Below are 25,727 nucleotides of genomic sequence, written 5' to 3'. Positions count from 1 at the left end.
GTAATTAGGGATTGTGTTTTTTCTGTAAACGGGGAAAACATAGATTTGGAGGCCCCTGGACCTTCTCGGGCCCCTGGGCTACACTGACTGTACCTTTAAACCCTCTTGTCCCAATTAAAGCCAAGCCCCGCCTCTGGAGCAGACGTCCCATGAGTCATAAAGTTTGATGTCCTGCCCAAAGTTTAGACCCGACTGGAGCAAAAAGTTTTTTTCTAGAAAGTGAGCTGCGGAGATTTGTTCTACGAACTATGAATCTTTCTTGAAAGAATATTCACGAACAGCTTCGACTTGGCCGAGGCGCAGGAAAGGTGGGACTCTTCCAGCGTTTGTTGTGTTTTTTCGTCTTTTGTGGCTGCGTCTGCCCTTTTTTTCTTTTGGAAAAGTTGGGGCCGGACGACAACACAGATTCCAGTTTGGAGTAGATATGCGCTTTGTTACATTCACAAGTATGCCAGCAAGAAACAACAGGAAACCGCTGTCTTTCACTGCAGATTTCGACAGCTAACACACTTTGGAGAAAATAAAGTACTCGACTGTTAAACTTTAGAATGACTCGGGATAACTTTTACTGAGCGTCGTCGATATTTCCTGCTTTCCTGCTGTGTAAAAAAAAAAGTTTGGGATTGGCTCAAACTTCTTTTTGTGAGTTTCTGAACGCGACATTTTGGGACACATAAAGTTCGCAGACTGCTTTGGGACAATGGATCCGAGCCAGCATAACCCTCCTGCCGGACACCAAATCGTCCATGTACGGGGCGACTCTGAGACCGACCTGGAGGCGCTTTTTAACGCCGTGATGAATCCGAAAAACACTATCGTCCCCCCTTCCGTACCCATGAGGATGAGGAAGCTGCCAGACTCCTTCTTCAAGCCTCCTGAACCAAAGTCCCATTCCAGACAAGTAAGCCCGCCCTGTCTCTCCTATGCCCCTTCCCAGAAATCACGATTGAAGCAAGGCCCATCCTGTGGGGCTCAGGCCTGCAGTACGCCACTGGTACAGTCAGTTACTGGTTACTTTATCCTACTTTGTAGCGGTCAATAGACTTTACGATATCGCCACTGTTCCTTGAGAGGGTGTTTGTAGTCGCATCCCAAAATGTAGGTTACAAACTCCCTTTTTTATTCGGGGTGCACTTATAAATCCATTTACCCCCCACTCTGATGCATTTGATTCAAATTTCTCAGTAAGTTACAATTAGATTGGGAACTCTATGCCAAAACAGGCCCCTGGCGCCCGTGCGTAAAAGTTACCAAAGAAACCTTTACGCACCACATAACCAAAATATCCTCACGGCCACTTGTTTGTGCTTAACGATTGTTTTTAATGACTGAAAAACGGATCTGCAGACGATAGAAGAATATTATTACACTTTTGGTGAGTTGTCAGATTGGCTGAACCCACACAGAACACATTCACTTGCACTTGTGTAGAAGTTTTGGGGAGATTGATGAACGAGTATTTGTAGACTTATCACAATCACGAGGAAATAATAGTTGGGAGTCTTTAAAACGGAGGCAATGATGATTCGCAATTTAAAAAAATCACACGATTGTTGAACTCGTTCTATTTACCCCATCTCCAATCCTCCCCCAATCCTCCCCTACCGTCCCCCACAACTGTTGCTTGTGGTCTCTGTGGAGTTTGTCATCAGCGCGCATGCGTCGTTGTGCAGCAGACTCTGCGCTCCCACCCACAGGCCTTGGATCCCCCGCCCCATACTCGGAGTTAAACAACACTCAAACGTGTGCACACATGCATATGAAAAGACCTTTCTAACATAAATGAAACTGTACTTTTTTGAAGCTTTACTGCTGTCTTATCACTATGGTGTTTTCTATTAAATATTAAATATGTATTTTATATTCTTTTATAAAAAAAACTAAATTCTAGTTTTGTTGTGACATCTGTATGATTTCCTCTCAATTTAAACAATCATTTATTTTAAAAAGACTTTAAAGAGAAATATTCAAGCAAACTCAGGTTTATTTCTTATCATAACAATAGATGATTAAACTTAGTAGAAATGAGGTTTCAACAGAAAATCACATTATTTGAAAGATTTTATTTATTTTTTTGTTTTCTATTATTCATACTGATTCTCTTCCAACCCCAACGCAGGCCAGCACTGATGCTGGGAGCGGCGGAGCTCTCACGCCACACCATGTCCGTGCACACTCGTCCCCGGCCTCCCTGCAGTTGGGAGCTGTTTCTGGTGGCTCCCTGTCTGGCATGCCCCCAGCAGGTGCCTCCCCTCAACATCTCCGTCAATCTTCTTATGAGATTCCTGATGACGTACCCCTGCCCCCAGGGTGGGAGATGGCCAAGACTGCCTCTGGCCAGAGATACTTCCTCAAGTAAGTATGCTGGCAGCTAGGCTAGTGTGTCAACACTGTTTCTTGCTGTATACTGTGCTTGGAAGCTGTAAATTTTGCATCTTGAAACAGTGTGTTTGGAAAATGAATGGATAACATAGTCATCAATATACCTCAGTCCTCCAGACATCTGTCCTGCTAACTTAAAAGCAAGGGTTTGAAACTTGTTTTTAGAGAAGAAAAAAGTTAGCTCCCAGTGACGACCATTTCCAAGTTATCCAAGTTACCAGGGACGTGGTCTTGAGCTCGGGCTCTCATACTGCAGCTCTGTTCAGTGTACATTATGCTGACAATAATTTGCAAATCTGCTACAGTCCACAATGGTGACCAGTGTACTCAAATAGAGACAATTGCAATTGTTAAATTGTCGGTTATTAAATTTGGTGGCCTCTGCAAACAAGAGGAGTCTTTTGAGGGACTGCTGCTGTATGTAGTGTTCCTTTTCTTGGTCTCAGGTTTCAGGAGAAACAATGGATCATTGTAACTGCCCCAGACAGAAAAGGACAGACAACTCTGCAAAACCCATCTGCTAACCAGCAGATCTCTTCCACATTAATGATCCAAAGTCAGTTTTTAAACAGTAGGTAGCAGGTATACCAGAGCCCAGTAGGCCTGTCACAGTATATCAGTTACTTTTTGGATTGTGATGGTTTTCTTTGCATCCTCTCTTACTTTCTTATGTGTTCATTAGTTCATTATAATGCCTTCACTCTCTGTAGTTGTGTGAAAAGATGGACTGAATTATTCATGAAAGTGACGTCCTAGTCAACAATTTATGTGAAGATAATCTGCCCGTTGTGAAATGTTCCAGTTATGGAGTGCTCAGCAGATCATGCTTAGAGATGATTTGACATTGAAAGTTGCCATTCTAGCTCCTATGAAATGCAAGATGTTGTCAGTTCTAGGAAATATTACTCTCTGACATGGGGTCTGAACAAACATGATAGCCTCAAATTTACTTGGATCAAAAAGAGCTTTCAGTACCAGATGTTTTAAGGTCTCACATCTGGAGAACATCTGGCCAGTTTTGAGGAGACTCGTGCATGGAGAGAGAAAACACTATTCCCATAGACTCTCCCAGGATCACTGCATTTGTTTGGAAGCTGACTGAGCTCATGTCCTTTCAGACGATGAAGCAATTTTGTTTTGTTCAAAGGTTTGTTGCACTATTAAGCTTTGTTCAGTTTGTAGGAATACATCAGTTGTCTCTTAAAATTTAAACTGTGTAATTTTCCCTCGTTATTATGTCACAATTACATAATCGTCAAAGTTTATTTCATTTATCTGCTGTTATATCGAAAACAAACAGGACTGCAGACAGAGACTTATTATCTACGATTTACTGATCAAACTGAAGTCTACAAATGCAGCTGTGAGACACGGCTTCATACAAAACAACGTAAACTAATGCACAAAAGTCTAAATTCTGGTTACTTTTGGCCTTGTACAACAGACAAACCTTCCTTAAGGTGTTTTATGCTCACCCAACTACAAGAAATCTGCAGGACTGAGAGCATTTCACTGGTTTTTAAGTCCTTGATAAAGGCACAATAAAACATACAGTAAGACAAAAAGTTATTATAAGACAATAATACAATTTTAGTTTTGTACCATACATCAACAGGCCATCTTACTTTATGCAAAAAGAACAAGTTACACTAAATCCTGAACATTAAACTATAGGCTTTTTTTTTTTTTTTTTTAAAGGCAGGATGGTGTAATTCATAGAAATAAAGATTATAGAATATAGCAAGTCTTGTCTCATGTGTGTTTACAGGTTTATTCCAAAACTGGTGCATCTTGCTGTCTACTCACAAGCTAAATGGATGTAAACTAGGGCTAGACTAGGAAAAACAGTTGAAAAGCTCTGTTAAGAAGTGTGTTTCAACTGGAATGTTGTACAGCTGGAGTTTTTGTACTTACAGTGTTTGTGTTCATGTACGAAAACTCGAGGAGACATCTTCCATACACCGCACATCAAAGTGCAGATATTTGATCTGGAATACAGGCGGCCTCAGCAGAGCTGCTGGAAAAGACACTCCCCTATTTATAAACAGGGGTCGTCTGACCGAGATGTGCTGCAGAAGGAGTGAAGCCTAGCAAGAGAGAGTGTGTGTGGGTGGACGGGTGGGGGTGGGGAGTCCGTCACCAGCCAGCAGAGCCGAGCAGAGAGTGGGGGGCTCACATTTCACTCAGGTGACTGCTGTTGTCCGTAGAGATAAATCAACTCAGAGTGAAAGTTTTTTATTTAAAGAGTTTGTCTCCTCTTCCTCCTCCGTTGTTTACTGCCACACTAGGATCATACAGTTGGGAATCATTGGCCTCTGTGAATCACAGCAGTCCCACGGATGCCGATGTCCCACTCCCTTTAAAAAGCCAGGCTCCGTTTTGGTATGAATGGAGCCGTGGCGCTGTGATGGTGCCTCTTTTGTGTCAATGGAGTTAAATGGCAGCCATGTGGAGATGACTAGAAGAGGGGCCAAGAGAAACTCCGGCCCTCCCTTTGTCCCGGCAGTGAAACAGTGATCTTTATTCAGACCACAGGCCTGTTGAGACTCATGTGAGCCTTCCTAAAATAGACAAATGGTTGACATGAAAGTTTAAAGATGGCGGCGAGAGAGGGCAGCAGCTTTCTGAAGAGTTTTAGCATGTTGTTCACATCTGAAAAGTTCAGGGCAGGAGTTTGGCGTAAATTCTAGTCAGTGATAATAAATGGTTGACCTGGTAAAAGTGTAACAGTGCTGACAGCTTCAGCTTGGCCTGATGTTTCTTCCCTTTTGAATAGTGGTTAGTGCTGAAATAATGAGTGAATCGATTGATTATTCAGTCCTCAGAAAATTAATTGCCAACAAATGTGGTAATCAATATATCGTTTTATTATTATCAGGTTAAAATGCTATTTATTGTGAGGATGTTCCTGTTACAGGATTAGGGTTAGGCCTGTTACATAAAAAACAAAACTTAAGCCGAGAGAGGACTGGGAGAATGTCAACAAAGTCTGTTGACCTTTCCTCCTCTTTCTTCCAGCAGTTTGCTGTGGCCTTTGATTTATGACAGCAGGGGCAGGGAGGTTGGGTCACCTTGCTTGGTGCTGGGATGGGGGCAGGGCCGGTCTCCAGGGCTGGGTCATAAACTAATGAAGGTTTCTAATTTAGACGCACCGGTAAACTAGGAGGGGTAATCACTGTTTCCGGGCGCTTATTAAATGCAGCTTTGAATGAGCTTTTAGTCCGTGGGAAGTCAGCCCTAAGCAGAGGGAAGCTTTGGGGGAGAAGCTATTGTCTGCCCTCAGGGGCAGGTAGAGCTATGTGTTGATGGACACTTTTGTCTTTTCTCAATTGGATTTTAAACTGTTTTGATGAGCCTGGTTTCCCACAACCACAAAGGCTGGCTTGTGTCTTTCCAGATTTAACTTAACAGGGATTGTAAATGGTCTAGTTCTTCCCTGTGACCACACTTGTTATTTTTTACCTTTCATACTGGATTATAGGATATTATTAACTTTGTTTTCTGTGTTTTTTTACACTGTAAAGCTGCACACATTAAACACACTGATAACTAGTCTAGCTTCAGTGTACAAGTGGGGTTTCCTGAACATCTGTTGCACTAAATACAAGTCAAGGAGACCCCCTATTAAAGCAGGAAAGATCAAAGTGTTTACTTGGACCTTATGCTCTCATTATATGCAGTCGATATCTGTGTGGTGCTGATTTGGAATATGAGATTATGCTGGAATTTCCAGCAGATGATTGTACCTCCAAAGTAATATTCATCTGGTGTAAAACAGAAATGGCTCGCTCTTGTTTTCAAATCCCCAACATTTGCCTACTGAGTAAAGAAAAACTACCACTGCAGTCTTTGAGCCCTGCAAGACTGTGACTGCTCATCAGCGCCCATCAATACATGCCTGAAGCGTATTAGAAAACTACGACGCCCACAGTCCATTGTGAGACACACAAATGTTGTGGTTGTTCAAATTGAACAGTTAATACTGTCCAAGCCCACAGATGTTTGGCTCAGGGGTGTGAATGGTGTGTAAAATGCAGTTGACAGTTACCTGGCCTGCTTTTTAAACATTTGTTTTAAACATCTAGTATCACAGCAGCGATGACTGGCTGCCCATTATCTTAAAAAGACTGGTTAACACTGGTCTCATACTCAGCACCTTATGTAAACGTTATAATAACTATTTTCAGTATCAACTGTTATCTAATTTGCTTCAACTCTGCTTAAGAGTGGGAGTGACAATTGTGTAAACTGGGTTTCAAACTAAGCTGTCATGAACCGAGGCTGCTCGCCCAGTCACAAATGGTGCTGGGAAGACTGGGCTGCAAGCCTGCGTGAAGCCCTCATTTTCAGCAACTTTGTGTTTGACAAACTTTTGGTTTATTGACCACACACAGACAAGGCCCTTCCTGTTCATCTGGGGCCTGTCAGCTCAGTACACAAATGGGACTGTGAGAAAGTCGGCCTGGTGTTTACCAAAGTCTTGATGTAACACCTCTGTTCCAGACATCAATGCCTCCTCTGTCACTGAGGGCATCTCCACAGAGACGTACTATCTGAGAAGTGGACCCTCTCAGGTGGGTTTAGTTCCAAAAATGACTCAAACCATCACACCTTATGGGAGCTGAATAGTGCTTGAATAACAAAATAAAGAAAGATTTGTATACACTGTATGTTGGCAGTTGCTGAAACTATTTTTACGAAATAAATGTATTTATTTACCCATTAATAACAAGTCAAATTCAAAGTGCATTCAGTCTAGTTGGCCACAGTGTTTGCTTTAAAAAAAAAAGTAAAACCTTTGAGAACTGACTGATTAATGTCACATGGTACTCCCTAAAACAATGCGTAAATGGATTAGTCTTTGAAAACAGTGCACAGTACAACTGAAGCTTCTGAGCCACACTCAGTCCTGCAACTTTGTGAATTAGTTGCTTCGTTAGGAAGTATGATGATACAAACCCTCCTTCAAAGGGAAACTTAAAGCCACAATAGGGTCACAGAGGTTGCCCCAATAATCTCTCTTGATGATGTCCTGCTGATAGAGAGGCAGCCAGGCATCCCAGGCCGACCAGTGCGGAGGTGGTCATCCTCATCTTAGGCCTGATTACATCTGGCCTCCCTCAGTGCGCTCTTTAGTCATCGGCTTCAGCCACCTTCCAAGCATATACTCCCTGGGTGGAGCCACTGTGGCCTGAGGATCCCATTTTTAACATTTGACAACTCAGCTGTGGGGTGTGTTTCATCATTGCTGCACTCCCCATAGCTTCCCTCCCCTGTTTTACACCAGTGAAATGCAGCTTTTGACATCTGGCTCTGAGAGACAATTTAAGTGGAATAAACAGTCGATCTGGCCTGAAATCCAGCTTTGATCTGCTGTTTTGGCAGGTAGCAGAGCTTATTCAGAGACATTTAAACCACTGAGCTGACTTATTTTTGTATGGAACATTCTCCTCAAAGCCAGATGCAAACGCCACAGTCTTCATGGGTGTAAACAGGCAGTCTGTGTGTTAGGAAGTTTGTCATACGACTGTAATCAGATGAGGTCTGTAAAACAAGTGTTCGGCAGCTTTCAGACTTCTTCACTTGGATTTCATGGAGGATGTTGAACCTCTGCTAACTTTTGACACTGTCGCAGTCTTGTTGATGGGAACCAGCTTCCATGTGATCAGCCCATTAGCCTTTATGCGAAAGGTCCCCCTCCCGCCTCTTTAGCAAGACACATTATAAATAACACTGGCACAATAAACGCCACCTTGATAATTGGGCTATCAGTCAAGGAGATGTCAAGTGCTTGGGTGGATCAAGAGTCGTACTCTGCGCTCTGCTACGCCGCAGTCGACCATGATGACAGGTTGAGTAAAAATTAGCTCCACACTACAGGCAAACGACTTTATAATGGGTCATGTTTGAACCGCATCGCTCTGCATTTATTGACAGTCTCCCCTGAAGAAGCTAATGATGGGTTACGTTTTGTCTTTGGTTATTCACGGCAGAATGCTGAACGTGTCCACGCTGTTTTGCCTGTCGTCCACATTAGGATTGCAGGTTGAAAACGCTTGCCAGAGTGGTTGAATTTGAAAGAAATGAAACAAGTCGATTCCAGCCAGCAGCCTTTGTTGCTCTCTCTCCTGTTTCCTGTCTGACTCTTTCACTAAAGGCAAATCCGGTAAAGGCAAAGCATGCCTATATCGTAATCAAAAAATCAGTGAGTGGTTGGAAGTATAACCGTCTCAAATATAAACTGTATCAGTGTGGACGAGGCCTGACCCACAGCCAGTTTGCTCTGTCCACTTCCCCGCCCCGGGGATGGAGGTTGGGGGAGGGTGTGGTGGCTGTCCTGCTGAGCTCGCCGTGGTGTCAGAGACGTGTAAAGACAACACCGAGCAGTTGCGACCGTGGAGGTTGCAGATCATCAGCAATTCCTAACAGCAACTGGTGGCCTCCAGCCGTCCCAACAGTTGCCATGACATTGTTTTGTTTTATGTTTCGTCTGCAGGAAGCGGCGTGTGGCCCCTGACCATATAGGGCTCGGGGCAGGTTGAGTGAATGGATTATCTTTTAGTTTTAAAACCTGGTGATGAATTACTGGCTCTTGGTCACTCATTTACCTGTTCTGAGTTCCCACATACAGGCTCTTTGAATACAGTGCAGTGCTGACTTGGAAGCTCTCACACTGTGTGGATTTAACCATAGGCTTTTTGATAATCTCCTCTGTTTTGAACCGAAGCCTTGTTTACATCTGTTTTGATTGATTTGAGCTGCAGAAGTTAGCCTCCCAAGCTAGGGTTTGATAGAAAACTCAATATTTGTACTTTCATCTGTGCTTAGAGAAGCAAAGGTTAAGAGGGGGGGTGTAATCAGAGATCTTGGAGGCGTTGAGGTTGTATATTTCCATCAGTTGTAGCCTTTCTGTTCGGCATTGGTGTACCAGGATGTGCAGGCCTCTCATTTACGATAAGCCCTCCCTTCCCATATCCCAGTGCTCCTCTCCCAGTCTCCTCCCTTTTCTACCCTCCCCTCTATAATAAATGTCATAGTTTCCAGAGTGGGAAGGAGGCAGCGAAGGGGGCAGGGCGGGTTCTTGGCGTGTAACAGGACCACAGCAACTCATGCAGCCAATGGAATTCAGAGGGATTGCTTCTGTAGATGTTTTTTCCTCTTTCACTCTTTTTTTTTTTCTTTTCTGTAGTTGTCTCACCCCACTCCCTGTGACCCCTCTTTCTCAAGGGGGCCTCTCCAATCTGAGCAGTTCCAGCTATTTTGCTTGGTTTGTGGTGTTTGTGTGTGTGAGGGCTGGGGGAGGGTTTGGTAGGGGATTTGGCAGCTCCTTTGATCAGTAAAGCATAAACAAGAGGGGGCTTCAAAATGGGTTTCATTGTGTGGGGGGAGGAGTGCTGAGTCAGGCCCTCTCGCTCTCTGGCCTGGGATAGAGAGCAGACAGGCAGGCTGGGATTACAGCAGAGGCCAAGAGAAACTCTCTGAATCTCTCGCTTCACCCCCAGCTGTTCCAAAATCTGGGCTAATGGCGCTTTGGGATCAAATTAACAGCGAGTAGTAAAGAATTGCGGTGGGTGGAAGAACACATCCAGAACATGATCATTGCAGCGTGCAATAGTTAGATTGCTGAGGGTGATATTTCATTTCATTACGAACATACTCTTTGTTTTTGTATTGAAATAATTAAGCCAGTATAAATGTAAGAGTTGTGGTGTTGCATAAACAAGCTACTGGACTTTGGTGCCTATTTGTTTGAGGTGAGGGGGGTCTCTTAAATGGGATGTTTCAAAAAACAAAAAAAAAGAACAAGTGAATAGTGGGGTTTTAGGTCGTAGCTCAGTCTGTGCCTTTGTCAAGCAGGTGAAAGCTTTGTAAATGTGGCGCCAGATTGTTAAAGCCCCTGACACTCCACAGTGTCCGAGCCACTTCCAGGAAAAAGGACCCCCTGCGTTGAGCCCTGGGACTGACCCTCCCTCAATAGAGAGGGTCCTGCTCGGGAGAGGAGGGCTTCCTGTATTAGCTTTCCATCTTAATCAAGCAACAAGTACCAACAAAGCACTAATTATCAATGCCTTCACAGAATGCAACACGATGCCCCCTCCCCCGGCCCCCACTCCTGTCCCAGCAAAGACGAGCCGTAAAATAGATGGAGCAACATTGTTTGACGTTACAATAGTTGTTTTGAAACCAATCACTGCCTCTTAGACTTTTTATAGAAGAAGTGTTCAGTTTAGCTATGACCGATTACACATTTGACGTGATTTATTTTTAGTTTTAATTTAAATGAATAACAAGGTGCACTTTCTCCACTGATCCATGACATACAAGTGAATTATACTGAAAATTATATGTGTGTCCAATCCAAACTAAGAATGAAATCCTTGTGTGACTGAATTGTGGGTTCAGACTGGGTCCAAACAGAGACAGCTGAGTTTGACTTCCTGTAACACTCATCGTTTACAGAAAGCAGGAGTTCGATTCAGAGTTTTCATCAAAGAGCTTGTTGAAACTGCTCTGAGTCATCAGTTCCTGTATGTGACCCACTGCTTTGCGTTCATATTGCCCCTGGTTTGAACTTACCACCGATTGCTGTTAGAAACACACTGATGGCTGCTTTTCTGACTTTCGTTTTTGGCTGTCTTGTCTCCTTACAGCCACATTGATCAGACCACGACTTGGCAGGATCCTCGCAAGGCCCTGCTCCAGATGAACCAGGCTGCCCCGGCCAGTTCTGTGCCAGTCCAGCAACAGAACCTTATGAACCCAGCCAGTGGTGTGTATATGTTGACTTTGTCGCATTTAGTTTTACTGTAAAAGCAGCACATAATCTGTTTTACAGATAATTTATAATATTGTTTTTTTTCTTGCATTTCTTTGAGGTTATTTCTGGGCGTTTTCTTACTGCAGTCTAGTCTAGTTCTTACATGTCACTAAGACTCTGTGTGTACCTCACTTCTGTCCATGCGGTTGGAATTTGCCCTAGGTGAGGTAAGACTGAGGTAGAACGTGACAGGTCCTGTCTGACATGTTTGGGAGCTCCGTGACTCACAGATTACAGAGTTTACACATGAAGTCTCTGTATTCTCAAATCGTCACTGTTCCGTCTGGCAACCTATAAGTAAATCTCAAAAAATGAAAATAAATAGATATTGACAAGCAGGCTTGTTTGTTATCACAGATGAATATTTATTACATTCTTAAAGATGATAAATAAAGTGCTGCTATTTGTCTTGGGTGTCTTTTTCCCCATGCAGCCGCTTTATTTTGTCCTTGCATGTGCACATTAGGATACATATCTGATATTGCTGCTTCTCCCACTGTCTATAACTACAGTATGCTGTATTTATGCCCAATTATGTATTCTAGTTAACAGTTATGTCAGTCAAGGGCGTAGATTTAGTTTCAACATTGGAGGGGGATATATTAAGCAGGGGTCCTTTTCCCTTCTGCATTTTTTTTTTTTTCTGAGCACCAATCTGCCTTTTCTGCGTCAATTTATAGATTAAATGTATTTATGCAAAGAAAAACACAAAATTCAGATGCCAGGTGACGTTCAAAATATAATAGAATACAATGCAAAAATGCTCTCAGGCAAGCAGTTTATTTATATAAAAGCCCCCACTTTCCTGTTTTTATTGTGGGGAGGTTGGATGGGGGGCGGACCTGTCCCCTCCATCCACCCAGAAGTCTGTGGCTATGGTGTCGAATTAAAATCTGAGCAAGCACCAACATCTCTCCAACATTACTTTCGCGTGTCATCCCTCAGGTCCTCTCCCCGATGGCTGGGAACAGGCGATTACATCGGAGGGAGAAATCTACTACATCAACCACAAGAACAAGACCACATCCTGGCTTGACCCACGACTTGACCCACGCTTCGGTGAGCTTGCTCTAGACAAACTTAAGTTTACTTTCTGATTCAAGTAAAACACCATGTATGTTCTCTTTGACTCTCTGCAGTCAGTAGCTCTTTAAAGCTATTAAAATATTTGTATTTTATTATTTATTAAAAATGTAAACAGGGGGGTTTCTTTCTGACCACCGTTTACTCTCTCCAATAGAAAGTTCTGACCAATCCATAAAACATGTATCTCCACTATTGTAATAGTGAGTTCAGTTCTGTGTGATTCATTTCTAATTTCACTGCACATCATTGTTTTGCAGTGACTAGTCATACCACTGGTTGGTGAAAACAGATTTCACCAAACCCCCACCCTCAAAATCCGCACCTAACCTTTTGTCAGCCATTTTAGTGTTGGAGCAACAGCTGAGTTGGCCATTAATCCCCCAGGCCAGGCTAAAGTTTGACAGTTAGCTTTCAGTGTGTGGTGGCCAGGGTTGGTGAATTAGTGATAGGACCAGGTACATTGTTGAGATCTCTCTGTGGCCATGGGAATGAGCTAATCCTCCTGCACTAGGAAGACTTCCAGAGATGAAGGTTCCTGCTTATGTCACTCTGAGTCATTTACGCTTCAGGTGCCGTCCCTTCGTTGCAGCAGCGTTCCCCTGGGAAGCTCACCCTGGTTCACAAAGGCAACATGTGCGAATCAGCACGCAGGCTGTTATCCTGTTAAATGTTAGTGTTACTTTTTATCAAGCCCGGCCACTTAAAGGCAGTGTTTCTGTAAGCAATTGTGTGTCCCACTCAGAAGGCAGACAGGAAAGTTCAAAACAGAGTTGTAAGGGGAGTGGAGCAGCTGGGAAGAGATGGCGGCTCTGATCGGCAAACCTCTTTGAAGATTTATAAGTCTTGAACACACAAGGCTGCTGGGCCCCTGAGAGCGAGTGAGAGGGAAAAAGAGACCATGTTAACTCATGATGTGCCATCAAACATAATTTTGCTCCATATTAAATAAAAATCTTTTCTGTGCTTATTTATTACAAAGACTCACATTTATACCTTTGTACCTCTTATGTTGCTCATTTTGCTGTTTATTTGTACCTTTCGATCCTTAAGATTTTCAAAGGATTTGTAAGTGCCTCGCTCCTCAGACTAGTGGATATTTCATAAGTGAAGCTCAGTGATTGAAGGAAAACTCATTTTATTAATTTGGTAGCTCTTTTTTAGTCATATATTTTCACATTTATGCATAGAAATGGGCTCATCTGCTGCAGAAACCTCTATATTGCTGCTATGTAGGTCTCCAATCATAAGCCAGCTGCTTTGATAATGGAGGCTAATTTGAGCTTTGAGAAGAAAAGCAGCAGAGCGCCTTTAACTGAGGGTTGTTGCCGGCTGGCTTTCCCCTGCGTGAGGCCCAGTGCAGGCACAGCCCCATTCTGTTCTAGCTCCAGACAGACTTGAATCTCTGCCAGGCCTCTTTATTCTGTGGTCCAACTCTTAATCTGTTCCAGACCTTTTCAGTCAAAGAACTCCAATGTGAGAGGGGAGGCGGGGGGCAGGGAGAGGCAAGGCGAAAGGGGAAGAAAGAAAAACGGAGGAACAGAGGGAAAATGCCGACGGGATAAGCATGCATCCTCTTTAAGAGCCAAGGAGGTGGTGAACAGCGAACAAGCCATGAGTGCACCGTGGCTGAGTTCAAAAGGGGGCTGGCCCGCGTAGATGTGTTGTTTTCTGTACGTACTACTCTGGACGAACGGCAAGGAAAACATACTAGGAGGATAGTTGAGTGCACAAAAAGACAGGTTTCCTCTGGGACTTCAGCGTTTAGCTTTGAGGCGTTCGTGCAAAGCCATTTACCAAACTCATCGCCACGTTATCTGTCATGTGATGTTTTTCCGCCCTTGCTGTCAAGTAATACACCAGAAAAGTTGTCATCTTCTAAATAATGTCACCTCTGTGACACTCTCATAGTGTGATGAAGCAGCAGCAGTGAGCCAGTCTGAAGGGTCAGTTCATATTTTATCCCCTGAGGCAAGAGGCATCTATTTATGTGGACAGTGGGATTTATAAAATAATTCCCAGAAAGGCTGCCCTACACCGTTTCCTGACTGACTCAGTTTTATCTCCTTGCCATGCAGAGCCAGGTCAACATAGGCTAGCTTTACTCAGGCCTTACTGTTGTACTGTTATTGTACAAGATGATAAAAGTGTTTGTATCACCTCCAGACTGTTCCTCCACTTTGCTTATCTCGATGCTAGAAACATAACACCTTCCCAATGGGCCTATTTTTTTAAACTTGTTAAATCGACGCCAGACAAATATTTACAAAGCCTTCAAAGGTGCTGTGCCCTGGTCACATAGAGAACTTCCCACAGCTGGCACACCCTCAACCTTACCTGCCCCAGGTGATGTCGTGGTGCAATATGCCTGCCGGTGTGATTGTCTGATAAGGGCCTGTGTTGCTGGCTCGTTGTGTTGCAGGGGTGCGTGAAGAAGACAAAAGGCAGACGGCATTAACTTGTCTCTTATCTGCCTGGCCCACCAGCTATCACCGCCCGTATGTGCTGCTGACTCCAACCACCCCTCCACACACACACACACACACACACACACACACACACACACACACACACACACATACACAGTCTTCAGGCCTGCTTTTACGCTATCACTCTGGCCCTGAACTGAACCTGTCCTTCGCTCCTGTCTCACCCACAGATGTAATTCCCTGCTTCGATATGCTCCTTGTTTGTGAATAGTTGCTCCACTCGCATTGGTTACAGTTACCTGTTTGGTCTGTGAGGGAGTCCTTGACGTGGTTGTTCAGGAGGAACTCAGCTGTAAGACTGCATCCAAGTCATGTGTATCAGTGGATCTCTTTCCATTTGCCCGGCTCACCTTTTAGTGCATACTCTTCTGCAGAACTCACACCTTTAAAAAAAAGCTTAGATGTTAATTAGGTAGTTTTGGCCATTTTTTTTTTTGGCTTACAACTGGAAGCAAAATACAAAAAATTTAACATTTTATCAATAACTTCGGAAAGTTTGGTTGCTCAAACTTGAATCAGGAGTCTGTCTCTAAACTTTGATGGAAGTTTACAATCAATACTTATTGTATAAGCTTTCACTTTCATTTCCAGAGAGGTTTGGCTGCCTGAGTATGGTTTCTCGCCCTGTCAGACTTCCTGTAACAATGTGGATACATACATGAGTACAATGTTATTATCCCTGATAGAAATGAAGGCCAAAGCTACAAACATAAAGACGCAGTTTATGTGTCAGAGAATCTTTCTCCTTTGCTTCCCCTCACTCCTTCAAAGCTCAGGCCTTTACAAATCTACAGGCGCTCGCATGGCCGATGTGCAGCACCTCTGCTTTGAGAACAGCTGATGGTGGAGTGATCCAGCCTCAGAAGGCCTCAGTATCTGCCACAGATAAGAAGCAGAGAGAACTAACACTCTCTCCCATGGCTTCACTTGATGTGTGTGGGAGAGAGGGGAGGTGGTGGCTCCACGACTCTCTGTGTTTGTGTGCAAGTGTATGTGCTGGGGTGGGGTTGTTGGGGGAGGCAGCGTGGACAGGGAGGGAGGGGGAGTCGGAGGGCAGGGCAGGGCGGGGCCTCCGGAGCTTCCCAGGGAGAGCCCTGAGCCACGGTTCATTCAGCTCCTGAGATAGTGTAAACAGACAGTGATTGAATGGTGATGAGAAAGGTGCCGGGGCGGGCAGGACAGCACAGCGAGGCAGCCCCGCATGAAAATTGTGCCCCCGTCAAGGTTTTGTTTTGGTTGGTGCTTCAAGCGCATAAGCAAACAGCGCTCCTGATTGGTTCCATTACTGTTACACCCCTTGTGGTCAAGCACATTTGCTTCTCTTTCTCTACTACAGTGATAAAACGTGTGACCTACTTTGCATGCATAAATTGCTGCATTGCTGTGCTGCTTTATACTCATGTTTATGAGACCCTCCCTCGCTAGAGTAAAGAATAACAAAGGTTTCATTGGGGAACAGCTGTGTTTTCACATGTTGTGATTTTGCTAACATGTAGTTAGGTTGTTAGCGCACAATGCAGTTTGTTTGGTGAAAGAACTTTGAAACTAAAGTTGAGAGTGGTGCAGTGTTTACAGAACCTGATGTAGGTCTATTTTAAATGAATTTGTCTGATTTGCATACTGTGCTTCATCATGCATTCATTAAATGAGCGGAAGTGGACCCATCAGGCCAGCGTAACCAGGCAGTCAATCTTGAGGGATAATCTGTGATTTGTTTAGAAGGAAACAAAATGCACAATGAAAGGATAAGTCATAACTGATGCAATGTACAATGCACAACTAACAAAGCCTGTCTTAGTCAGTGAGTGGGAGGGGATCAGGTCTTACAGGAATAGTGGCTGTTGCAGACACCAGGTGGAAAATGTGTGCCGGGACTTCTCTTGTCCTACATAACCTGCTGCACTGGCTCCGCTCTTTTACAAGTTCAGCTCGGAGAAAATTAAGTTGTCAGTCTCGTTATGCAGCATTTACATGCAGCCAAGCATCGAAAGGTGTAGTTGCAGAGACATTCGTGCATATATAGTCTGCTGGAGATCCTGTATGTGTTTTCACATCCAAAATTGAAAATCGTCATTGTTAAAGCTGCACAGATCTTACCAGCTGTAAACACAGAATGGGGATGCAAAAGACAAAGGTGTTCCATCCCATTTTAATTCAGAGGATTTTAAGAAGTTTTGCTGCTGGGTTTGGACATTTCCACACATGAAAATACACAGCTACCTTGTATGTACTGTGTTAGCAGCAATTGCTGTGTTCAGACAAAGCTGAACTCACCAGTTGAAGATCCTTGTCCTCTCTGGTTCCTGTGATATAAAGCAGTCAGACCATTTCTAAATATTTGAATTTGCCATTTACAGTCTCTGATATGCAAAGGTTAAATGGTCACTACATCATTATCCTGACGGCGGTGACTGATTTGAACTCCATTCTCTCTCTTTTGCAGCCCTGAACCAGCAGAGGATCACTCAGAGTGCACCAGTGAAGCAGGGAGGGCAGCTGCCCCCCAGCACCCACAGCGGAGTCATGGGAGGCAACAATCAGATGAGGCTGCAGCAGATCGAGAAGGAAAGGCTGAGACTGAAGCAGCAGGAGCTGCTTCGACAGAGACCACAGGTCAGGAAGCATTTCAGAACAGTATTCACAGGCTTTTTGGGAAGCACTGTGGCCTCATGGAGCCACAACTAACCTATATCAAAAAGGTCGCCAGGTCAATACTTCCTGTGTGTGTCCAGCAGTGTAGTAGCAAGACACTGGACCCCTAAATGCTCACTAGCTGAGTGCTGGCTAAATGTTTATGTAGTAAAATGTGATGTACATCTTGAAAAGGCCTTAAAATATGAGTCATCACTCACATGTATAGTGGTGGATCTTAAGCCCCTTTGATCGGTCTTTATTGTTACGCCACCCTGCAATGAAGTCTCATGAGTCATATGTGGTAATTTTATCACTTCCTAACGGTGATGCGTCACCGTGCTGCCCACACAGGGCGGTGCAGCTGAGCCTTGTAGTTTACTCAAGGCTGTGTCATGACACCAGAAACAGAGCTTTGTGATTATGAATGAGGGTGCTGGTGACTTTGTTTACAGTGTAGGAAGTGACCTGAGGTTGTACATGCACCAGGCTGTGGCGGGAAAAAGGAAAAATACTTGGACTGTCCCTACTGGAAGTCCATAGAGCATATGCATCGCATGCTGATGTACGTTTTGGTACAGGAGTCAAAGCCTTAAACTACTTCATAATGTTGCATGTAAACAAAGGTTTTGAAGCCAGTGAGTTCAGTGCATTTATTTTCTTTTTTTCTGTCATCCTGCCTGATTTCTTCTGATCTGTGTACATAAGTAGCGATAGATACATAAGTCATTAACAGTGCAAGGAAAGCACACAGCTATAAAGATGACACAAGATGTTCAGTTATCCCAACTATAACAGAGCTTAATGGTGAAATGTGGAGATGGGATCACAGACCAGACTGTATACATTTGAAGAGCGCCTCTATCAAGCCCTTGACTAAATTCCAGTAAACCCCAAATTCCTGCAACTTTTCAGATAGAAGATGTTTGGAACCTGGACGCCATTCTGTGTTTGTAAATACAGCAGAGCAGGACTATAGAGGGGAGCTGTGCAATCCTGCAGGCTCTGCACTTGTGTAGGGAGTTCAACTTTGGGGCGATACTTGCCACACCCAAATGTATTCCACATGGCAAGAAGTATGCTGAAGAACGGTTGGCGATGTGCTGATGGCCCTCGAGTGCTGACGCTGCTCAGTCATGCACAAAAAGAGAGCCTATAAAACCGTAAAGATTGTTTACAGTACACAGCCCTCATAATCCCTCTTCATCGAAACCAAATTGTTTACATGTGTGCATGGGATTCTGGGATAAATGTCGTCGTTGGAGAAGGAAACACCTTCGAGTTCTGCTGCCAGTAGATCTGGAATAAAAACAGAGAGAAGGAAAACACATCTTATTACTTTGTAAAGGGCTAATTAAGGCTTTCTATTCATCTTATTGCCTCAAAGAACATTGTGTCCATTTCTCCTCAACCACAACCAATAAAAGCTTCTGCCAACCACTTAGGGTGTCTAGCAGCAATTTCACATCCTTTCTTAAAAAAAAGTCGCATCCTATTGGCTGCCTCCCTGCTGTCGTCTGACCCTCTAAAAGTTTCATGAGATCCCGAAGCGGTGACAGCGGTCAAGTCGTTTTACCTTCCCATTTCAAGGGCTTTGAGAGGAGGAGGTGAAAAAGAACATGACTTCATATCCGCAGCCTTATCTGATTCGGCATGTGTCGAAAACAATTGTCTCCAACTGTGGTCGGCCCCTCTTGTAATTCGACACTGTGCATGGGAAGAAATGGAGAGCACCATGTTGGCAGTCGGTGCAGAGCAGCAGGGGTTTCAGGCAGTTCTGACATGTTTGCATGAAGCTGTAGCTGTGCATAATTAGCTTCTGAGGTTAGGGGTGGGGTTGATTGTGTTGCTCACGAGTTTTTTGTGCTTTACTGTCCTCAGGAGCTCGCTCTAAGGAATCAGCTGCCCACCAGTATGGATCAAGATGGCAGCACAAACCCCGTGTCCTCCCCGATGGCCCAAGATGCCCGGACCATGACTGCCAACAGCTCTGACCCATTCCTCAACAGGTTGGTTTCAAACAGAAGCCAGATGTGTGTCCTCTGTAGAGCAAATGTTCCCAAAGAACAGTTTGTAAAGTACAGGAACTGCAGCTGAGGTGCACTGATTGACGTCACTTGGCGAGGGCTCCCTTTCTGGTTCAGGTCACCAGGCTTAATGTATCCTGTTTGATCTGTGTGCTCGGCTGTCTGAGCCCCGGTGAGCGCTCCCCCAGTTACACAAGAAGTAAAAACAGGAGGACGGTCTCCGGGCTTAACCCTCTTCACATGGTTATGACTCATTCAGACCAGCAGCTCTGTGCTGAACTGCACAATGATGACCTCTGGTGTGCAACTGCTGCAGCGGAGGCGGTCACAGCTTAAATGTCGGTGTGACAAAATGTCTAAAAGCACACTTTATTCAAAGTGGAGATGGACAACTTTCACAACTTGAGTAGAAAAGACTCAAAACCAGATGGACTGAAGCTAGATCTGCTATCTGTGAGTGCTCCATGGCATTATGGGAAATCATGCCTAGCAGTTCCAGCTCTAGTTCTTCCGCAAGCGGACGAAGTGAGGAAAGAGCTGAATAGCAAGCAGGCCATGAGAACATGTGGTCCAGTCAGTAGACAGGCCAACCTAATCTCCCCTCCTCCCCCTGTTGCCTCCACTCCCCTGCCCTTACAATGGCCTCATTCATCCTGCCTCTGCCATACTCTGCCTACATATTTTTCCTCTGCTAATTAGTATAGGCTTGTCAGATGTCTTCTCTCTGCCTCTTTGTCTCTGTTGCCCCATTCATCGTTGCTCTTTTTCCTATATTCTGCAGCAGAGGGTGAAAAAGTGAAGTTGGGTTTCAGCTGTGTCACTGTGGATTAGACACATCGCCATTCAAACAGATAGAACTGTAGAAACACTGATGTGTGCACAAAGTCCCTGAGAGAATTAAGGCCACGCTGTTACTTTTCAGCCTGTGTGCTTTTAATAAGCGAGTGTGTTTGCTTTGTTGGATCAGTTAATTAGATTGACGTAGTTCAGTTTTAAAGTAGAGTTCAGCGAAGGTCATTAAGGTCATCAAAAGCTCTGCGGAGACAAAAGAGCTTTTCATTTCCTTCAGTTTGATGGAAAATGGTGATGTTCATGACTGACTGCAGACTTCATAACCCAGATTTACTTCCTGTGTGTTCCCAGCGGGACCTACCACTCCAGGGATGAGAGCACAGACAGCGGCTTGAGTATGAGCAGCTACAGCGTCCCTCGCACTCCAGATGACTTCCTCAACAGCGTGGATGAGATGGACACAGGTGAGGCTGGAAGCAAACTGAACATCGTCACGTCTGTTCATAACAACACAGGATCATTATCATCAATATAGATGCTTACCTGCATCTCGAGCCCTGCAGTCACGCCGCGTGTCACTGCCTCCTTACAGCGAGGGGTCTGATGAGATGGTGTCTCACTTTCTCTCTTGTATTTATGTCTGTAAAAAAAAAAAAAAAAAAAAAAAAAATGAACACTTCACTTATCTTTAATGCACCAAGCCGACTACATCCTCAGAACTTTATCTTGCTTGCTTGGTCAATTATGCCCCAAAGCTCTGGAACACACTACCAGCCTGAGGCCCGCTCGCTAAATATTTTTAATAGAAAGATAAAAACTTATCTTCAGTTTAGCTTTTAACATGCTCTGACCTGCCTGATATGCACTGCTGTACTCTTACTTTTTAATACTATTATTCCGTGGGTCTTTTCCATCTTATGTTATTCATAGTTTTTATTGTATTTTTGTTGTTGTTGTAAAGTGGGTCTTGCTCTCCATGTTACTTGGATCTGCATCTTTGGTATGAAAGGTGCTTTATAAATAAAGTTTGTTATTATTAAGTAATTGTATTTTTGTTCCTGTTCATTAGGGGACACACTTCCACCCTCCATGGCAACACAGCCCAGCCGTTTCCCCGACTACCTGGACGCCATTCCGGGAACAGACGTGGACCTGGGCACCCTGGAGGGCGAGAGCATGGCGGTGGAGGGCGAAGAGCTGATGCCCAGCCTGCAGGAGGCCCTGAGCTCCGACATCCTCAACGACATGGAGTCTGTGCTGGCAGCTACCAAGATCGACAAGGAGAGCTTCCTCACATGGTTATAGAAGATCGGAGCGGGGCGCTTCTTCCTCCTCTCCCCACACTCTGAACTGCTGCCTGCTCTAATCTGTGAAGGATTCATAGATGCTTTTACAAGACATTTCAGCGAGCGTGTCTGGACTTCTGTCTCTGTCTCGGCGTGTAAGGCCAACCTCTTTTGAGGCAGTATTGTTCTGTTCTTTTCACTGGTGTGTTATCTCTTTATTTTGTCTGTGTCTTCAAGGCTGGCCCATGAACAGACAATTACGCAAGGGTCCCCAAATCTTTCACAGGTCTGTCAGTGAATCTAGGGCATCTCTACCTAGAGCAGGGGCGACTCCTTCCCCCGGTCTCCCCTCATAGCTGAGCTGGGCGGGTGCAGGTACTCTCCTGCAAGGACTGCCGTCATCAGTTATCGCCTGGAGCCTCTGGTGCCTCTTTTCTCTTGCAATATAGTGTGAAGCAGCACTGCTTAACTGTATTTGGGACTATTGCATCTAGCTTAAGTAGCTTTATATTTGGCCTTGTAAGTTTTTATTCTTTCTTTTGTTGTTTGTTTTCAACGAGCCTGAGAAACCAAAAATGATGTATTTGAAGCATAAACAACAATACTGATTTGGAGTAAAGGTAATGTGAGGCCCAGTTTGGACATGTTGGCTTTGCTGGTGGGGTGGGGACGGGTGGAGTCAGAGTTGGAGCCTGGGGACCGACTACATTGCTGCTTGGCTGTGCCAGCAAGTCTAAGTTAAACCTTTGATAGATCAAGTGCCTTCAGTTGTAATTTTTAAGACACGAGCAACACGAACAATTGAGTTTCTGTAACGCAGCAATAAGCATTAGGCTGTCTTCATTTACATCAGCCACACTTTCCTCCAGCCAACGTTCAATAATCAGAATTGTACTTTGTTTTATAAACACATTATAAGGGGATTTAGGGATTTCTGTTTGGTTTTTTAAACCCTAGCTTCTTTGTATCTCAGTCTTATTCAAGCCTAATTCATGATTCATTCTTTATCTTTTAGTATTCTTTTATTTTTAGGTTGCTACATGTGTATGATAGCTTAGATCAAATGGCATTTTGCTTTGTTTTTAACCTCTTTCATAGATGAATTAATACGTTTATAACAGGGTCGACTGTTATCGCAGCGCATCGCTTCACCGGGATGAAAAGTCTGCCAAGACACAGATTGATTCAGTTTTGGCTTTTTTTTAACCATTTAGCTGATTCTCTTCTTGTCTCTGATTTACTATATACATATTAGTGTTATTGTTTATTTGTTGATCACATGCAGCTTTTACTATCTTTCCTAAACATTAACCAAAAAAGGCAGATCTTTTGGCGAAACAGAAACTATAGCTCTTTGATCAATTAAACCTTGTGACAACATACAGTGTACAAGAGTTACAACGTTTGAAAGTGTCTTCCCAAGGAGGGAGCTGAACCCCTCGGCTCGATGCTGTGCAGTGTGTTGAAGTAAAGGGTTTAGAGACTACAGCTAGGACAAGTTTGAGCAGGTTTAAGAGTCATGTTGAGGGGTAGAGAAGAAGGCCAGGGTTTGACTGACGGCGGTGAGTTACGCAGATTGTTGAATTTTTTTGTGAAATAATCAAGAAACAATCAGTTACTATCTCAGTCAGGAATTGTTGTGGCGGATTCCAAAGATGTTTTTGTAATGGCGCTAACACTTATTTTTGCTTCCAATTTCACAGAGTCCAGAAACAGTATGATTTGTTAATCAGCCTCTGTATGAACACACTGTATAAGCTAATGAGAAAATGATGTAGGTTTTAAGTGTTAATGGACACGTCTGAATAGGTCTAGCTGAGAGATTCTTTTGTTTTTTTTAGACAAGTTGGTTGTTTTGAGTGACTAACCCTGAGATTTAAGGATGAGGTTTCAGAACAGAGAAGCAAGTGATTCTTGTATAAGCGCTAACATGTTTACATTCTCTCTGAGTAAGAAACTGCTACAGCCACAGCGGACACAACACACTGACAGCTCTCACAATCACGTTATTTTGATGTTTACAGCATGACTACACCTTTGCATTACTGCAGTAACTTTTTGAATAATCAGCCTGCCGTGCATGCCCTTGGCTGAGGACTTGCAGGATGTCACACTGATTCTGTTGCCAACCAGTACGTATTGGTAGCATTAACTTGATGGAACAATTTTTTTTTTTTAGATCAGAGAACATGAACAATTTTTTTTATTCTGTGTGAGAAACCTCTTTTTAGTTTTGATTTTATTGATCATTAAATTGTGTTGATGATGGAGTTAAGATGGACAAACAGTGTTGGTGAGAACAATGCAACTAAAATGAGTGGTACACTACAGTGCTTGTATTGCACGGCTACAAAGTTTTCATTTTGATGCAATGACGCATTTGTCACACAGATCTGATTTTATGCTTACCTAGTGTGTAATTGTCAGAGCATATTAGCTGTTGACTGTCATTGTAGCAGTAGAACTAATCACACAAGTTAAAGGATTTTGTATTTAGAGTTTTCTAAATGCACACGAAATGAATTTATATTCAGTAATGATCTGTTCATTTTTTTGATAGATATGTGCATGTGTTTTAGAACAATAAATTCTGTTACATTATATCTTGCTTCATATGATACTTTGAAATTGGCCTGAAATAAAGTATATACTTTGTGGTAATATTTGCCTTATGTGGTAATGTATTTCATTGTATTAAAGAAAAAGAGATCTCGAATCTGTACTACCCTTTATCAGTATGAGTATGTGTACACATACAAGGAATTTGACTCACTTTCTCATGTACTGACGCACAAAACAAATTACAGGAATACAGACATACAGCTAAAAAAGGGGCAACACAGCTCAATAAAGAGGCAAAAATACACAGATGTACTTGCAAGTATATGAAATTATGGTTATGCATATATAGATAAATAAAAAAACAATGACCAACAGTGTACAGTGTCTGTATACAAGTCTAAGGTCTCTAAATTGTAGACAAACAGTGCAAAGGAATACATATTGAATGGCTTTCACTGTGCTCAGTGGCATCTTTAAATTGCCTGTTGTATTTCCATATTAAATGCATGCATCTAAATTCAATAGCGTTAAGTTTTATTTTGTGTTCACCGGAAGTGCTTCACATGTAGTTGCAGTTCCTCTCTATTACCACTGGAGGGTAGTATAATGCCGCTGTTTAGCATAAACGCATTATTGGCAACGTTTCCACACACGTATTACAAATTGATTGTGTCGGCCCAATACCGGTGAAGTCAACGGGTACGAGATTCAGGAGAAGCTGCTACGTGCCAGGCGATGCTAACATGAAAGGGGGTGGTTCTAGTGCTTATGCTGGCAAACTAAGTGTGAAAACTCCTTCTCTGGCGCTGTTCGCTATTAAAAATAACGTCACCTGATGATTGACGTGACGTGAACACACACACACACACACACACACACACGTGAGTGCGTGTGTGTGTGTGTGTTCACTGCCGTCTTGTGGTCATGCCATGGAACTGCAACACTGATTTCCTCAAGAGTCATCAATGCAGACACGATTGCACACTCAAGCTTCCGGTACATACTTTCAAAATACAGCTGCAGTCGAGCTGGCACTACAGATACTGCTTTTGGCCTCTAGAGGAACAGCCTACGTGCTTTTCGCTGCTATGTGGCGCACACTTTGCGCGGATTTTTGATTTCTTGACTAAAATACAAACACTAGCACAGTAAAATGTCACGGGAGGCAGATAGTTGAGTATTTCAGGAACACAAACAGCACAAAGCTTGGTCACTGCCCTCTAGTGGGCACTGAGAAGAACTGCCGCAATGAAATTGAAATAACTAGAAACAGAAATCATGAAATCTATGTGTAGTGGTCACTGATGATTATTAAGATTTTTTAGAAACATCGATGGTCAGGTTAGCACTGACGTTAGTAGCAAGCTGTCCCACTGGCACTGATAACCGCCTTACAACAGAGACCTTTTCAGTTTCGACCTCGTTAGCAAACTACTGTACATCCCTACAGCCTCCATTAGCCTTGTGACTGTCGTCCCGTGCGCTTAGCTAACCACTGTTAGCCTTGCTAACGTTACTAACCAAACGAGTGCCCTCTAGTGGTAACAATATGCATCTACAACAGCACTAGATAAGCATCAAGGCAGCTATAATAGCACAGTTAAACTTCCGGTTAGTAAATTCAAAATAAAGGTTAAACCAGGACTGTAGTTGCGCA

The 25,727-nt window shown here is 43.6% G+C and overlaps 1 protein-coding gene across 1 annotated transcript; it reads left to right on the top strand.

Moving 5' to 3' along the window:
• Positions 1–174: 174 nt before the first annotated feature.
• yap1 (Yes1 associated transcriptional regulator) lies at positions 175–24,169 on the top strand. The gene is made up of 8 exons (XM_041941243.1): positions 175–901; positions 2,120–2,355; positions 11,034–11,152; positions 12,146–12,259; positions 17,216–17,385; positions 19,285–19,412; positions 20,574–20,686; positions 21,292–24,169. The coding sequence occupies exons 1-8, from the start codon at positions 701–703 to the stop codon at positions 21,525–21,527; spliced, it is 1,317 nt and encodes a 438-aa protein (XP_041797177.1). The 5' UTR covers positions 175–700; the 3' UTR covers positions 21,528–24,169.
• The last annotated feature ends 1,558 nt before the right edge of the window (positions 24,170–25,727 follow it).

The sequence above is a fragment of the Chelmon rostratus genome, chromosome 7, assembly GCF_017976325.1.
Source record: "Chelmon rostratus isolate fCheRos1 chromosome 7, fCheRos1.pri, whole genome shotgun sequence".
Lineage (NCBI taxonomy): Eukaryota > Metazoa > Chordata > Actinopteri > Chaetodontiformes > Chaetodontidae > Chelmon > Chelmon rostratus.
This window is presented reverse-complemented; position numbering and strand designations above follow the sequence as displayed.

Excerpts from the sequence above, each read along its gene's own strand:
- yap1 (XM_041941243.1), top strand. The coding sequence starts at position 701 with ATGGATCCGAGCCAGCATAACCCTCCTGCCGGACACCAAATCGTCCAT. Across the intron at positions 12,260-17,215 it reads ACGACTTGACCCACGCTTCG|CCCTGAACCAGCAGAGGATC; the intron begins GTGAGCTTGCTC and ends TCTCTTTTGCAG. Across the intron at positions 19,413-20,573 it reads TCTGACCCATTCCTCAACAG|CGGGACCTACCACTCCAGGG; the intron begins GTTGGTTTCAAA and ends GTGTGTTCCCAG.